General features: G+C 40.4%; 3 protein-coding genes across 3 annotated transcripts; all 3 read right to left on the bottom strand.

Moving 5' to 3' along the window:
• Positions 1-78: 78 nt before the first annotated feature.
• On the bottom strand, positions 79-844 carry LOC129186787 (hydroxyacyl-thioester dehydratase type 2, mitochondrial-like). Its single transcript, XM_054785398.1, has one exon. It carries the CDS (start codon positions 842-844, stop codon positions 365-367), a length of 480 nt encoding a protein of 159 aa, XP_054641373.1. The 3' UTR covers positions 79-364.
• rpp14 (ribonuclease P/MRP 14 subunit) lies at positions 769-4,064 on the bottom strand. Its single transcript, XM_054785399.1, has 6 exons — positions 3,938-4,064; positions 3,151-3,315; positions 2,993-3,077; positions 1,277-1,353; positions 1,112-1,190; positions 769-916 (listed from the first exon to the last, which is right to left on the bottom strand). Exons 2-6 carry the CDS (start codon positions 3,237-3,239, stop codon positions 860-862), a joined length of 387 nt encoding a protein of 128 aa, XP_054641374.1. The 5' UTR covers positions 3,240-3,315; positions 3,938-4,064; the 3' UTR covers positions 769-859.
• Positions 4,065-4,179: 115 nt separating this feature from the next.
• LOC129186786 (PX domain-containing protein kinase-like protein) lies at positions 4,180-13,185 on the bottom strand. The gene is made up of 9 exons (XM_054785397.1): positions 12,927-13,185; positions 11,006-11,056; positions 10,850-10,897; positions 10,332-10,518; positions 10,069-10,146; positions 9,813-9,886; positions 9,641-9,715; positions 7,877-7,981; positions 4,180-5,561 (listed from the first exon to the last, which is right to left on the bottom strand). The coding sequence occupies exons 1-9, from the start codon at positions 13,026-13,028 to the stop codon at positions 5,382-5,384; spliced, it is 900 nt and encodes a 299-aa protein (XP_054641372.1). The 5' UTR covers positions 13,029-13,185; the 3' UTR covers positions 4,180-5,381.
• Between the last annotated feature and the right edge of the window lie 97 nt (positions 13,186-13,282).

Genomic DNA, 13,282 nt, shown 5'->3' with positions numbered 1-13,282 from the left:
CCATCTGACTTTGGGTGGGAGACAATGTACACGCGGGACTAATCGCCAGTCCATCAAATAGCACATAGAGACAACTATTCAGAGATTATTTGGAGATTATTAAAATATTTTGTTTTTAATGTGAGGCAAGCAAACTGCAAAGCATGTCAGACAAACAAAAAACATCCTTGCGATTCTGTGAAAACTGATGTAGAGATTTAAGTGTACTATCATTAATCGACGAAAAATCAGTAACAACAATAAATGTGAGAAAAACGCCACAAATGAACTTGACGGACATGGAGCTTGACACCGTCTTCCCGTTTTTGTCAATATTTGATAACCTTGAGGTTATCAAGGTCACATCTGACCTTCCTTCATTCCTTCATTCGTCCCTCTGCTGCTCCTCAGGCATCATCACCATCACTTCGCCCTCCATTACCACTTTGTCTTTGACTGCACACTTCACGGCAATGAAAGCAAACGACATCTTAATCTTGCGAACTTCAGCTTCGGCCAGCACCTCCTCACCAATGTAGAGTGGCGCCGGGAATCGGATCTCCTGGTAAAGGAAGACGCAGCCGCGGCCTGGCATCTTCGTGCCCAGCACAGCAGAGATCAGCCCGTTAATGAGGACGCCGTGGACGATGGGCGTCTCAAAGGAGGTCGTGGCCGCGTAGGCCGAGTCCAGGTGTAGGGGGTTGGTATCACCCGTCAGCTCGGCAAAAAGTTCCACATGGCGGGAGGAGAAGACTTTAGTGAGGGAGGCTCGCTGGCCGATGTGGAGCTGACAGCAGCAATGAGGGGCCCCAGTGAATATGGAGGAGGACAGCAAAGTTCTGACTTGACCCCACATGGACCTCATCCTGAAGGATGAGCCTCAGTCCAGCTGCAGCTCTCGGCTGTTTGCTGTCAGTGCCAGCAGGAACGGAGACACCTCAAGACACAAGAGAAGCAACCTCAGCCAGAGTTAAACACCGCAATTTATCTCTCAAATGCCAGTAATTAAGAAAATGGGTATCAAATGTGTAGAACAACTCCTGCATATCATACTGGAATTAAAATTAGATCATGAAGCAAAAAAAAAAAAGGTCAGGACGTGAGATAACGCAGTAAGAGTACATCTTCCTACCTGCATCACTCTGAAGGCACACTTCTGCTTCTGGTAGAAACCCAACAGAGTCAAGGAGCTCCACAGCTTCACCAAACCCCTAAAAACAAAACACTTCATCAATGTTGCCCCAACCGGAGTCTGACACTGATATGAATTTCTTTATTTCCAATTTTGCATCCTTACCTGCTGCACACTCGCAGAAGAGCAGTTCGGGTGTCTCTATCATACTTCAAGATGTCAAAGTACAAAGACGCACCCACCTGAAAGAAAGTAGTGTGCATTTGACAACTCAAAGTATTTTATCGGCACTCTTATTTTTTATTTTGTTTTTATATTATGGAATGATTTATGGAATTTTATGTAATGGTTTTAGAATGATTTTATGTTTTTATGGAATGATGTTATGAAGTGATTTTACCCTTCCTTTCTGTAAAGCACTTTGAATGACCTTGTGTACGAATGGCGCTCTATAAATAAACTTGCCTTGCCTTACTAACAATAACTAAACCAGTGGTCAGCAACCCGCGGCTCCAGACCCACAAGCGACTCTTCAGCCTCCTTGTTGCGGCTCCCACGCAGAGCTCTGTGATTTTTTTAACACCAAAGCGGAGGAAATGTGCGTTTTCAAAACGTGTATGAAATTTCTGACTTACTGCAAGAATGAATGCATCTACACTGCGCACTGACTGCTGATTGTATGAGCAACAGAAGGGGAGAGGGAGGCATTATGTTCAGTCAGTGAAATACAAAAAAAAGATACAAAAATCTTGAGTGTGTACCCCTGCGGTAAGCTATCCATAACCAGGAATAAGTCCCTTAAAAGAGAAACTGGAAGAAAATGAAAAATGAAATGATTCGTGAGATCTATTCCATTGTAACCTGCATGCATGTTCAAATAAAATTAAGCCAAACCAAACCAATAGTTTCATTCTGAATGGACATATTTCTTTGCCTTCATTGCCCATAACGCTGGCTTACCCACCCGTGTGCTTGATATGTGGCGAGAAAATAGCAAACAACAGAAAATGTAACGTTGAAAGACATTTTCAAAACAAGCACTCAGTTTTTTCTGAACAGTATCCGACTGCAGGTGGTGCAGAACAAATACGGAAGGTTGAGCAGAGCAAACATAATTTCAAGAAGTGGATGAATGCTCCGAAGTCAACAAGACAAGTACAGCTGCTAGCGTTGTGACTGCACTGGAGAGCGTAAGGAGGAGGAAGTCATTCACTGATAGACAACACTCATAAAAATATCACAGCATCTATTCTCCAAATTAAAAAAATAAACAAGAAATTATTCTGAAAATGAAAGAAATGCCCCTCCCTGCAAAGACAGTCAAGGACAGGACCAATAGAATGGCAACAAACATCGCCAGTAGGCAAATTGATGAGCGCAAGCATATTCAATTGCCTGTGATGAGTCAAGTGATGTACTGTAAATAATATTGAGCAGACAACACTGGTATGTGAACTCTGATGGGCTTTTTTATGTTAAAGTTGGCTACATTTACTTTTAATTTTACACAAATACGGGAACGACTAAAAAAAAAAACGCCTACATAGTGTTAAATTATTTCAAAGTAGGGCTACACATGCACTCTGCACTTCTTTTAGTTCAATTGTTGTTTTAACAGGTACATTTTTAAAAAGATTAAAACTTAAAAATGTATAAGCTGTGTCATGTTTTAGGGCTCAAGACCATTTTTCTTAACTGGAGAAGAGTCAAAATGGCTCATTTGATGCTAATGGTTGCCGACCCCTGGACTAAACCTTGGTCGTCATGCTGCACGTACAGTGGAACTTCTAAGGTCAAACAGACTCATGAATCTCATTTTAAAATATTTTAAAGTGTTATTCAAGTCTAAAAATAAGTTAACCATCTTTGTCAAGGGCTCACCTCTCCAAAGAGGCTCTTCAAGCCTGTGATGATAAAGTGCTTCAATTCAACTGCACTCAGTCTGGTTGAACTCTTCTCCAGCTCACTTGAAATCAATATAAAATATTAAGATTATTGTCATTCATAGGGGCTGACCTGAAGGAGCATCGCTGACTTACAGGCAAACTTTCAAGTACTGATATGGAGAGGCATCCTTCAACACCACACGTTTGTAAATAGAGGGCTTGTCGTCCTTGTGGGGATTCATCCTTTTGAAGCCTCAGAGACTGCGCCTCCCATAGATGGAAAGGAGTTCAGTCAAGGGTCCTGAAAAAAGGCTGAAACTAAAGAGTAGATTAACAATATACAGCATTTGTATTGTACCTACATCAGTGTGCACGTGATCAGGGCGTTAATAGAAAATCAACCAACAAGTGACAACATACGTAAATAAAATGGGTCATGTGGCTTGAACTACGTAAGCACGTAAATGTATTCAATGACAGAAGGCTAGTCCCGCTGTGCTTTAACATTTCCATACGGAAAATTACCTCCACGTGTACTGTATATGTTGTCATATATCACAACACAATTGTGCTTTAATGTATTTTACAAGTGGCCCTAACTATGAAAATGTTGAGCGTCACAAACGCATTTTTCCACTTTGCAAAACTGTCTCGATACAAATTATCTTCGATATTTATATACTAATTTACACAATTGTGCTGAAGCTAATAGAGTATTATATGTATTATGCATAATAGTAATTTGTATAATATGTATTACAAACAATATCTCTATGTATAAATTACATGTAGAAGGTGCTACTGCTAGCTAACATAGAGGTCAAGCAGCTGAGAGTAGCTAAGCTTGCTTGACTGTAACCGCCACAATAACCGTCACCATACAAAGAATTAAGGGTTCGAGTCGTTGTAATTTTGGGTAATAAGTTATTTTTAAACTCACCAAGTGTTTACTACTTTTACACGTTGTACGAACCCCTTGCACGTTATTTTGTTTTCCCCACTCTGCGCATGCGCAAGCGTCTTCTTCTGTCTGAGCAAACGGCGCGTGACCAATCCTCACCACGAAATCCTGCCTCCTATTGGGACTGTATGAGGCGAGTCATGATGTATAAACGATTACAGTATACTGTAATACATATTTGTAGTAGCTAATAACGCAGTTACGAAAAACAGCCCATATCATGCTTTTTCTCATACATTGTATTTATTTAAGTCAATACACACAGTATATTGAAAAAACTTCATCATTTAAAAACAGTTTTTTTCTGTTTCCATAAATGGAAATAAAACATAATTCAAGAGATACAACTGAAATAAATGTGTTAAAAGAAATGTAAAAAAAAAACATCTCTGTGTGTACAATCATAATATCAAACCTTCATAAATTGCATAAACGGAAACACTGTTCATGGAGACTTCTTCCATTACAACTTTCATTCACTAAATCAACTTTATCACCATTTCTAACCAGTGTTGGGCAAATGACTTAAAGGGATAGTTCGGATTTTTTGACATGAAGTTGGATGACATTCCCATCAGCAGTGTAGTGCAACAACAGTGACTTTACTCCCACTTCGCCCCGTGAGCCAGGTTCTGGTCGGTTTTTGTGGTGGAGAGAAGTAGTTCTGTATCACTGGCGCTGCCGCTTGTGTGTTCCAATGTTCACATGCGCGGATGAAGACCGCTGGGATGTGTGTGATTAGTTTTAGTCAAAGGCGATCCATCCCTTTTGCATAGCACCACTGTGGTAGAAGTTCACAGTCTGCAGCCTTTCAGGGCCCCCAATTGGGCTGGGGCCCCAAGCAGATACCTGCCTTGCCTGGTGACAAGCAGCGCCCCTGGTTACAGTTACTAGTTACTTACCCCAAAAAGTAATGTAATTATGAACGGAATTACTCCTTCATAAATGTACTTATCAGTTACCAGGAAAAGTAGTTAATGCATTACCTTATTTTGAAAAACCTTCAAATGTATAAAATAATTTGGATTTTGCAGTTGAGAGATAAGAGATTTCATGAGAGGAGTTCATCTGAGCTCGTGACTTGCAATTCTCTACCAGAACGCCAGGGGGGAGTGTTTTCCTGAGAGTGAACAACTCTTGTTGACTCGCTATTTAGCGTCCTGTGTGATCGTAGTGAACAATGGCGACTGAGTCCACACCGCTGATATCGATATCAAGACATAATTATGTGCCACATTTCATTGTCGGTAACAATAATGGCGTAACATTTGAAATAGTAATTAATTAGATTACTCTTTACTGCAAAACAGTGCATTAATGACGCCATTACTCCCAACACTGTTTATAACAAAACAGCCCTTCCTTTTTTAATTGATCTGATTGACTCCTTTCCTAGACAGAAATCATTTTCCAGTGCAGAACGTCAAGAATGTTTTTTAGCGTCTTTGCTGTCGACTTTCTGTACAGACAGGAAGTCCATGACGAGCTTGGCGGCCTTTCTGGGCCGCTCCAACGCTATTGTATGACCACAGTTGTCCAGCAGAACCACCTGACAGTTGGGCACCGCCGCCTGCAGCACAGATGCTCCGGAAACATCCAGAACCTGGAACAGAGTGGACATTTATGGCAGGTGGCTTTAACCTTGAATTCACTTTGATAAATGTCACACATTTTAAATATGATGGGTGTGGTCAGTGGATAAATGGCCAACAGTTAAAAGGGACTTCAGATTCCCCACAGTGACATCAGCACTTTCCCTTTGGTTGATCGGAGCAAAACTGTTCCACAAGCGAAGTTACGCCCACAATGGCTGACTGGGGAGAAGTTGACATCTGTGGTGAGTAGATTTATTTTACTTATACGGTTTTCTATTTTTGTCATGTTATTAGATAAACATTGATTGTGAACTGCGCCAGGTGATGTAGTAGTGTAGATGTTTGGAGTTGTATGAACCCTTAATGACCGAGTCGCTCTGTTTAGGCTCATTAGATTTGGTTGAGTGTCAACTGCAAGAACTGGTGTACCACCGATCACTGGTGGATGTTAGTCACTAACTCAAAGTTACAAGCAGGAATGTATGATAGGCATATCGGTGACAATGTATTCAAAGTATTCCAAGATTATTATTATTATTATTATTATTATTATTATTATTATTATTATTATTAGCAATAAAGTATTGGATCTGCAGCAAGTTGCTCTGCATTGTATCTGCCAGTATGGTGCACTAAAAGGGCAAAATAAACCCGAGCAGGAGAATCATACCAATGAACATGAAAACATCTAACGAAGATGGCAACGGAATGCATCCAACGCACAGGTAACAAGAGCCCCAGGAAAAGTAAATCCAAATCAGGTGCACAATCAGCTCCCACTAACCAGAGTAAAGGTCCTGAATACAGCGCCAGACAGGAAACACTAATAACAAAATAAAAGCACAAAAGAAATAATGACAGAACAGAAAAAGTATGTATACCATACTATGGAATGGATGCGATCAAATAAGCGTTACTTGTTAGTACGGTTGTGAACAATACAAGTGGATATCCGGTCTTTAAAACAAGGCTGGTCAGCACAAAAGATTTTCAACACATCGGCAAAAAAAAAATCTAAAGTTTGCAACTTCTTGGATTTTACAACAGGGACGGAAACTCGACAAAAGCCACGCCATTTGTAAGCTATGAAGAGCAGCTTTGAAGGACACTGGTATCACAACAATTCTTGAACAGTGAGACCAGCAGACCAACAGAGACGGGTATGGTACCCGTTTTTCTAAGGTTGCTGGTTACTTTTTTTGGTGTTTAACTTGTTTATTTTTGAAATGTTGCACTTTTGTTACCAACCTCGAGTGTTGAAAACACTATGCACAGGCTGAAATGTTGCACGGTTACTATTGTTATGACATTTTTAGTATCTGATTTTTTACTTTTCCAAGCTAACAGCTTTTGTATTTCAGGACAAGGACAAGTACGCGCCACTCAGTCGGAATCCTACTCGCAAAGTGTAGGCCGACTTAATCTGATGTCACACTGGTGTGTCACTACCATCTCTGCATTAAGTGATTACAAAAAAAGATTAGATATGTTTAGACTTCACAAACTATTATAAATACTAACTTATCGCAGTGGTCAGCCATGTTCTTTTTATTATTTTTTTTTTTTGCTTATGATTAACTGAAGCAGTTAAACAAGTTAAGTTTACTGAAGCATCCAACAAGGATGCATCTGGTAAACGTCCTTCCGAATGCAGCATTTGGCTCCAAAACAGATGTGAGACAAGACAGTTTTTTAACCATAATGAAAGGTGCAATTGAATAAAACTTGGATGCAACGAGACAAAAAAATACAATCTGAACACAGGGCTTGCAGAGAAAATGTCTGACTATTCGTGCTAAGATGTTAATTAATATAGGAAAGGGAGGGGTGATCTCCTCCTCTTGTGAGGAACAGAGACAATGAACCCCAGACTAACATGCCTTGGCATCCAAGGCTATTTGAATCAAGTGATAAGCATGTGGAGGACTTGTTTTGGACACAAGAGGCCTCTAGCCTCAAGCAGACAATCATAGCAAGTCAGCGTGACATTAGAGTGCATCTCAGCAGAAATACATACGGAAGTTAGTGCATAATTCTAACTACAATTTGTAAAATTAAATGAAAAATTGGAGACAAAACATTTTAAAAATGCAAATTTTCCTGACAGTCCCAAAGGAAGACTCAATGGTTTATTTTTCATGTCAGGATGAAAACTCCTAACTAATAGTAACAATTTCAAAACTAAACTTTTTGTAATATGAAATAAGACCTTCAGGTATCTAAAACTGTATCTAATGAAGATGATTGGTCTAGTTTTAGTTGAAGATATGGGGGAAGCAAAGCTAAAATCCATAAATAGATTTGTAATGTGCCATCATCATACCTTACAAATGTGGTCTCTGAGTGAGCCGGCCTCATTGAAAGGCCTGATGAGAAGTGCTGAAGACTCACTGGTGCTGGAGAAAAACAATGGAGACATGTACGGACTCTGCAAAGGAGAAGGCAGGAGATGAGAATGCTCCGTTTGTTTGTCTGCAACTTCCTGCCTACACTCTTTCATAACCTCCCAATGAGAAGCTCCCTTTTTAGCCATCCAAACAAACCAAAGCAACTAATAATCTTGTACTTATGTTAACACTCCAGTCAAACTCAAATGCCTCTGAAGGAGTGTAATGTGATGAAAAAGTGGTCTTTTTATTTTCTCCATTGCACTGATTGGTATCTGATGAGTGAATTAGGTCCTCTCAGTGACGTGCAGTGAGGTTCATGGCTGGTCAGGCACTCTTTTTTAATGTTAATAGAGGTTGCTCATTATGAGCCTAACAAGAAAAAGAAGAGAATAATTCACTTTTGTTAAAAATGTTGTTTTCAAATACGGTACTTCTTAGTCCCCTTCCTATTATTTGTTTAATAAACTGAAAAACATTTGTGGTCTAATTCTTTTATTTGCATATGAAGTACATTGAGTCTGTCCTTCTCCAGAAAAGGTTGTAATAGTTTGTAAAAGTCTGATCACCTTCTGGTGAGCTTGGGTATATAATCCTCTATCTTGACAGTCAAATCAATCATCACTCATTCAGCAGAGCATAAAAATATCTTTAATGCATTTGACTTCCTGCTTTCCCGCTGATGCTACTGCTGCTGTCAAAAACAAACAAAAAAAACCCTCAGATGGCTTTTCCTCTCTGTGGAAGGCCGGCAGTGACTTTGGGACTTTGCAGGTGGATCGCGAGAACATTCTGAAAAAAATCTATTATCATATCAGTGCCCTCACCTCCCAGAGAGCGACCACAGGAATGCATTTTGTCCACTGAATACGCTCGTACGCCTTGTCGCTATCCAGGCAGCAACCCGCGAGCCCCAGCACGGAGCCCAGTCCCGAAAACCCAGTCGGCGGTACACTAGTACACCGAGCCATGACGACGATGCTCGTTAAGGGCTGACTGTTGTAGCGCATTGACCAGCCCCTTTCTCCTCAATCTGCATCGCTCGTCCACTACACTGAGCCAACAAGCCAAATGGTTGTGGTTTTCTCATGAAACCAACGCCACAAGCCCAACCCCGCCCAAGAGCCACTAAAGCAGGGGTCTAGGGGTGCCCAGAGTGCGGTTCAGGGGCCATCTGTGGCCCGTGGCTCGTTTGCATTACATCACTGCAGAAACCAAATAACATTTAAAAAACAGCAAAAATGATTTTTTTTTTTAAATACAGCAAAAGGCTCAATTAGCAAAAGCTGAAATGTTGAAACCAACAACCAATAATAAAAAAAGCATATATTGGGCATATATATAGGGATCAAGGTTGGTGACCACTATGCTAAGCCCTAGATTCCCAAAGTGGGGTGCGCGTACCCCCATTTATTAACTTATTTAGTGTTTCTCAACAACCAGCAGGGCATTAGCCAAGAACATTACACAACTGTTAATTTAATGGCAAAGTTGCTGAGAGCACTTAAACAGAGAGTCTAAAATGTCCAGCCACCTTTTGTTACCTGACCTATTTAGTCCAATTATGTGACGAGTACAAAAGTACATTTTGTACTACTTGACACAAACCTAAATTTGATTTGATGCCTGTTTTAGAGTAATACAAATACATGGGAAATGAACTATCTTTTCTTCAACATTAGGATGGACTGTGCACATACCGAGAGGCTGGTGAGCAGCTTCATGGCAGAGTGCAGGTCTTTGTCTGACAGGAACTTATCAGGGCCCAGGTCCACCTACCACACACGCACACACACACACACATTATACTTACCGGTAGTTGAAATCAAGTGAGTGAGAGCATTAGCTCTCTGGGTTGTAGTTTGTACTCACCCAGCTCAGCATATACCGCTCTTTGCTTTGTTCTTTGTTTTTGATGAGGAAATATTTCTTCCTGATCCTCCAGCCTGAAAGAGAGCACACGTTCATCTTATCTGTGTGCTCACATTCAGTCTTATTCACTGAAATCTCTTAGGTTTCAGGTGTCATAACAACATTCTGTCTCTTATTTAGTGTGCACACAATCTAATCTCCTCATTTGTGCTGTATTGTCAGTGAAGTCATAAGCGCGGAGGCGGCAGTGACATACCAACATCTCTGAGAGGCTCCAGAACTTCCCAGTTGGGGTCTGACCTGAAGAACATGGAGACCTGCTGCAGGGCAATCTCTGGCACACAGAAACAGAACACATGTTGGTTGGCTTTAAGACTAACAGCAGAGCATAACAATGACTTTTTTTGTTTTAAATCTGCTTCACTTCTTTTTACACTTGTATAAAAATGAGTGCTTTATGCTTCACCAATAGCAATGATTATTTTCTTACTTCTGGAAAGTGACGATCCAAGAACCCACCTGTGTAGTTGGCAGCGTAGTTGTCTGGGTCCAGGAACTTCTTGACAGGCAGAGCGCTGCAGAGCAAAGGATGCTGGGTAATGGCATCCAGGTAGGCCTGCAGGCCTCTCTGCCTTTCTGCTATGAACTCCCGGTCCCTGTTTCCGATCAGCTTCTTAGGCGGGAGAGGAAGGCTGACACCGCACACCTGCACAGCGTCCATATTTTTCACAACCTTTCATAATTATGATGTTTGTTTTTTTACGCTTGTGTGCGTTGACCCCGAGAGCAATACCCGAAACAGGAAGTGAACAGGAAAAACCTCAGCAAAAATACTCCCAGCATCCTGTTCTGGGATCATTGGACTCATTTAAAGCTTTCTTGGCTGTTACATTTATTATTAATACTGTGCTATGATACAGTACAGTTCTATACGCACAATTATAAAAATATTGTTGAATGAGTACCTAGAATTGTTTGTTTTTGTACTGGCGTCACAAAAACACATCAGCCTCGGTCACAAAAGACGTAAAACTCACCATCAGGCTGTTGTTGAGAGCGTCAAAATCACTGTAGCGCCGCACTACCTACAATACACAAAACACACGCACTTAGTGTAAAAGAGGCAGTGATTGCAGTTCTTTTCCTCCATATGGACCATATAAGTGTTCTTATGTCGTGATTGACATTTCTACCTGCCAGCTGTTCTCTGAGGACACTCCCCTCTGGACACGGATGATGTATTCCTACACATGGGACATACACATTGATTAAAACATGTAAAGAATAACAAAGAAATAATACCAAAAAAAAAAAGATGTTTCATGCAGCATCACGTTTTACATGCTTGGAAATAATATACTGAATGTTGTAGCTTAATTATATCATATGCACCATACTAACGTGCCTCTTATTGCACTTAAAAATGAATGTTACAATAATTTACAGTGATATTTACACAAAAATATACCCACTGTACATCAACAGCTATAGGCCTGCAAAGATTTTTTTTTTTTTAGCATTTCCTCTCCCCTCTGCCTTGCTAAATAAAAAGGTTTATTCACATTTGAATTGAATTAAGTTTAACTAAATTCAGTACAATAAGTGTTAAAAGGCAATAGTGGTTAGTTGCCTATGATGTCTTTATAAATACATTGATAAGAAATACAGTAGCATTCAGTCAAGTTTTCCCAGATGTCAATCATGTAATTTCCCTTTTCTCGCATCTGATCTTTTAATTATCTCGGTCAAACTCCTGCTCGTTCGCGTTTGTTGCTGTAATCCCGCTTTCATTCACGTGAGCTGAGCAGCTTTCATGAACAAACAGCAAGTAAACAACCATGACATCTTTTCTGCCTGGCTCCACTCAACATGCATTCTTTCTCCCTTTGGGGGAGGAAAATAAGTTTTCCCACAGAGCATCTCAAGGTGGGTTTTCTCCACAAACTCGATGTCATGCTGAGAATATTCCGAGTGTCTAGTGTATATTTTGCACTTTTGAACTGCTTCATTTTCAGTCATTTGAATTGTTTTGGTTTTTAACTTGATTATTGTATTTATTTTATTTTATGCTGATTGTTTTACAGAGTCTGTAGCACTTTTGAGATTTCATTGGAATTCATGATAAGAGCATTATAAATAATTATTAACCTTAAAAATGTCTCAAAAAGCACTTGCATTTATGCAACCCCGGTCACAAGTTAGCTAGCGTTTCACCAAAAATATTTTAATATTTGTATGAAAATATACCAAATATTTATTACCACATTAATTCATACATAAATCAGTGGAAGTATTGTCCAACCGTTTCATTGGGTACACAGTCTAATGATCACCAATACCGTATTGTTAAATGAATATCCCTCAAACAATGTAAATCAAAACGATTATTATCTTTGTAATGTCAGATTTTTTTTGTTTAGAATCTAATAAAGTGGCACAGGTATAATAATGAAGTTTCCTGTGAGTGGACGACTTCCGGTGTTTTTCTTTGACAATAAAATACTTAAAACACGTCACAGTATATGTCCAACATCAACATATGATAAATTGGCTTACTTACATGTCTTTTTCATGAATAAAAAGACAAGACATGAGCACTTTTAGGGCCAAAAACAACACCGTAAGTGTTAGGGATGGCATTAGCGGTAGCATGCTAAGCTAACTGTCAGGCAGCAGTTAAGCCCAGCTAAACTGTCAACAACAGCTTGTGCTTCCATTATCGGACACGAGAATACCAGAACCATCACAAGCTTGGGTCAACAATATCAACTAAAGACAATGCTATTATTACATGTTTGTTTGATGGCGTTCAAATAGCACCGCGACAATAAGACCAAGCGTCGCCTTCGATGGTGTCCAAATCGACAAAAAAGAAGCTTCCATGGAATATTATCAATATTCCAAAAGCTCTGAGTCACAGTTAAGCACTTCCAGGAAATTGCTTAATCGCAGTTCCTGACTGTGAGCTTTTTACAGATAACGTTATAATAGACGTCATTTAGATATTGTAACCAGTGACAATTTCGTCATCGAGCATCACTCCGAGTCCCTTAAAGATTGCGTTTATACTATTAGTTGTGTTGCTCTTCACGGTAAAATGCAAGTAGCACTCACCGTGTGGGACTGCAGGTTCTGGCTTGCTTCGATTGCCGCCGTCAGGGGAACTGTGTCGTCCAGCAACAGCCTCCCTGGGGCTGGCTTCTCCAGGTAAGACATCCCGGAGGGTGAACGGTTAAGTGTTGATCCCAACGCCGGACTGTCAGCTTGTAACCAGTGGAATCAAACCTGGAGCTCGGCTGGAGAGAAAGTGCAGTTTCGATTCACGGTAATCAAGAGCTAAAGCGCCAATGTGTCCGGAACCGGAGATTACGAGGGCGCGTTATTGCCATCTGCTGGTCGGGAGGAATGAGGAGGCGCTCATCATGTAGAAAATGGTCAAGAAATATGTAAAAAGCATGATGCCAAACCGG

This window comes from Dunckerocampus dactyliophorus, chromosome 8, assembly GCF_027744805.1.
Source record: "Dunckerocampus dactyliophorus isolate RoL2022-P2 chromosome 8, RoL_Ddac_1.1, whole genome shotgun sequence".
Taxonomy (NCBI): domain Eukaryota; kingdom Metazoa; phylum Chordata; class Actinopteri; order Syngnathiformes; family Syngnathidae; genus Dunckerocampus; species Dunckerocampus dactyliophorus.
This window is presented reverse-complemented; position numbering and strand designations above follow the sequence as displayed.

Bases quoted from the DNA above. Each gene is read 5' to 3' on its own strand.
- rpp14 (XM_054785399.1), bottom strand. From the start codon at position 3,239: ATGAATCCCCACAAGGACGACAAGCCCTCTATTTACAAACGTGTGGTG. The intron at 3,078-3,150 runs GTAAGTCAGCGA...ATTGATTTCAAG, and splicing joins CAGTACTTGAAAGTTTGCCT to TGAGCTGGAGAAGAGTTCAA. The intron at 1,354-2,992 runs GTGAGCCCTTGA...ACTTTCTTTCAG, and splicing joins TGAAGAGCCTCTTTGGAGAG to GTGGGTGCGTCTTTGTACTT.
- LOC129186786 (XM_054785397.1), bottom strand. From the start codon at position 13,028: ATGTCTTACCTGGAGAAGCCAGCCCCAGGGAGGCTGTTGCTGGACGAC. The intron at 10,898-11,005 runs GTAGAAATGTCA...TGTGTATTGTAG, and splicing joins CCTCAGAGAACAGCTGGCAG to GTAGTGCGGCGCTACAGTGA. The intron at 9,887-10,068 runs GTATGTCACTGC...GCTCTCTTTCAG, and splicing joins GGAGCCTCTCAGAGATGTTG to GCTGGAGGATCAGGAAGAAA.
- LOC129186787 (XM_054785398.1), bottom strand. From the start codon at position 844: ATGAGGTCCATGTGGGGTCAAGTCAGAACTTTGCTGTCCTCCTCCATA.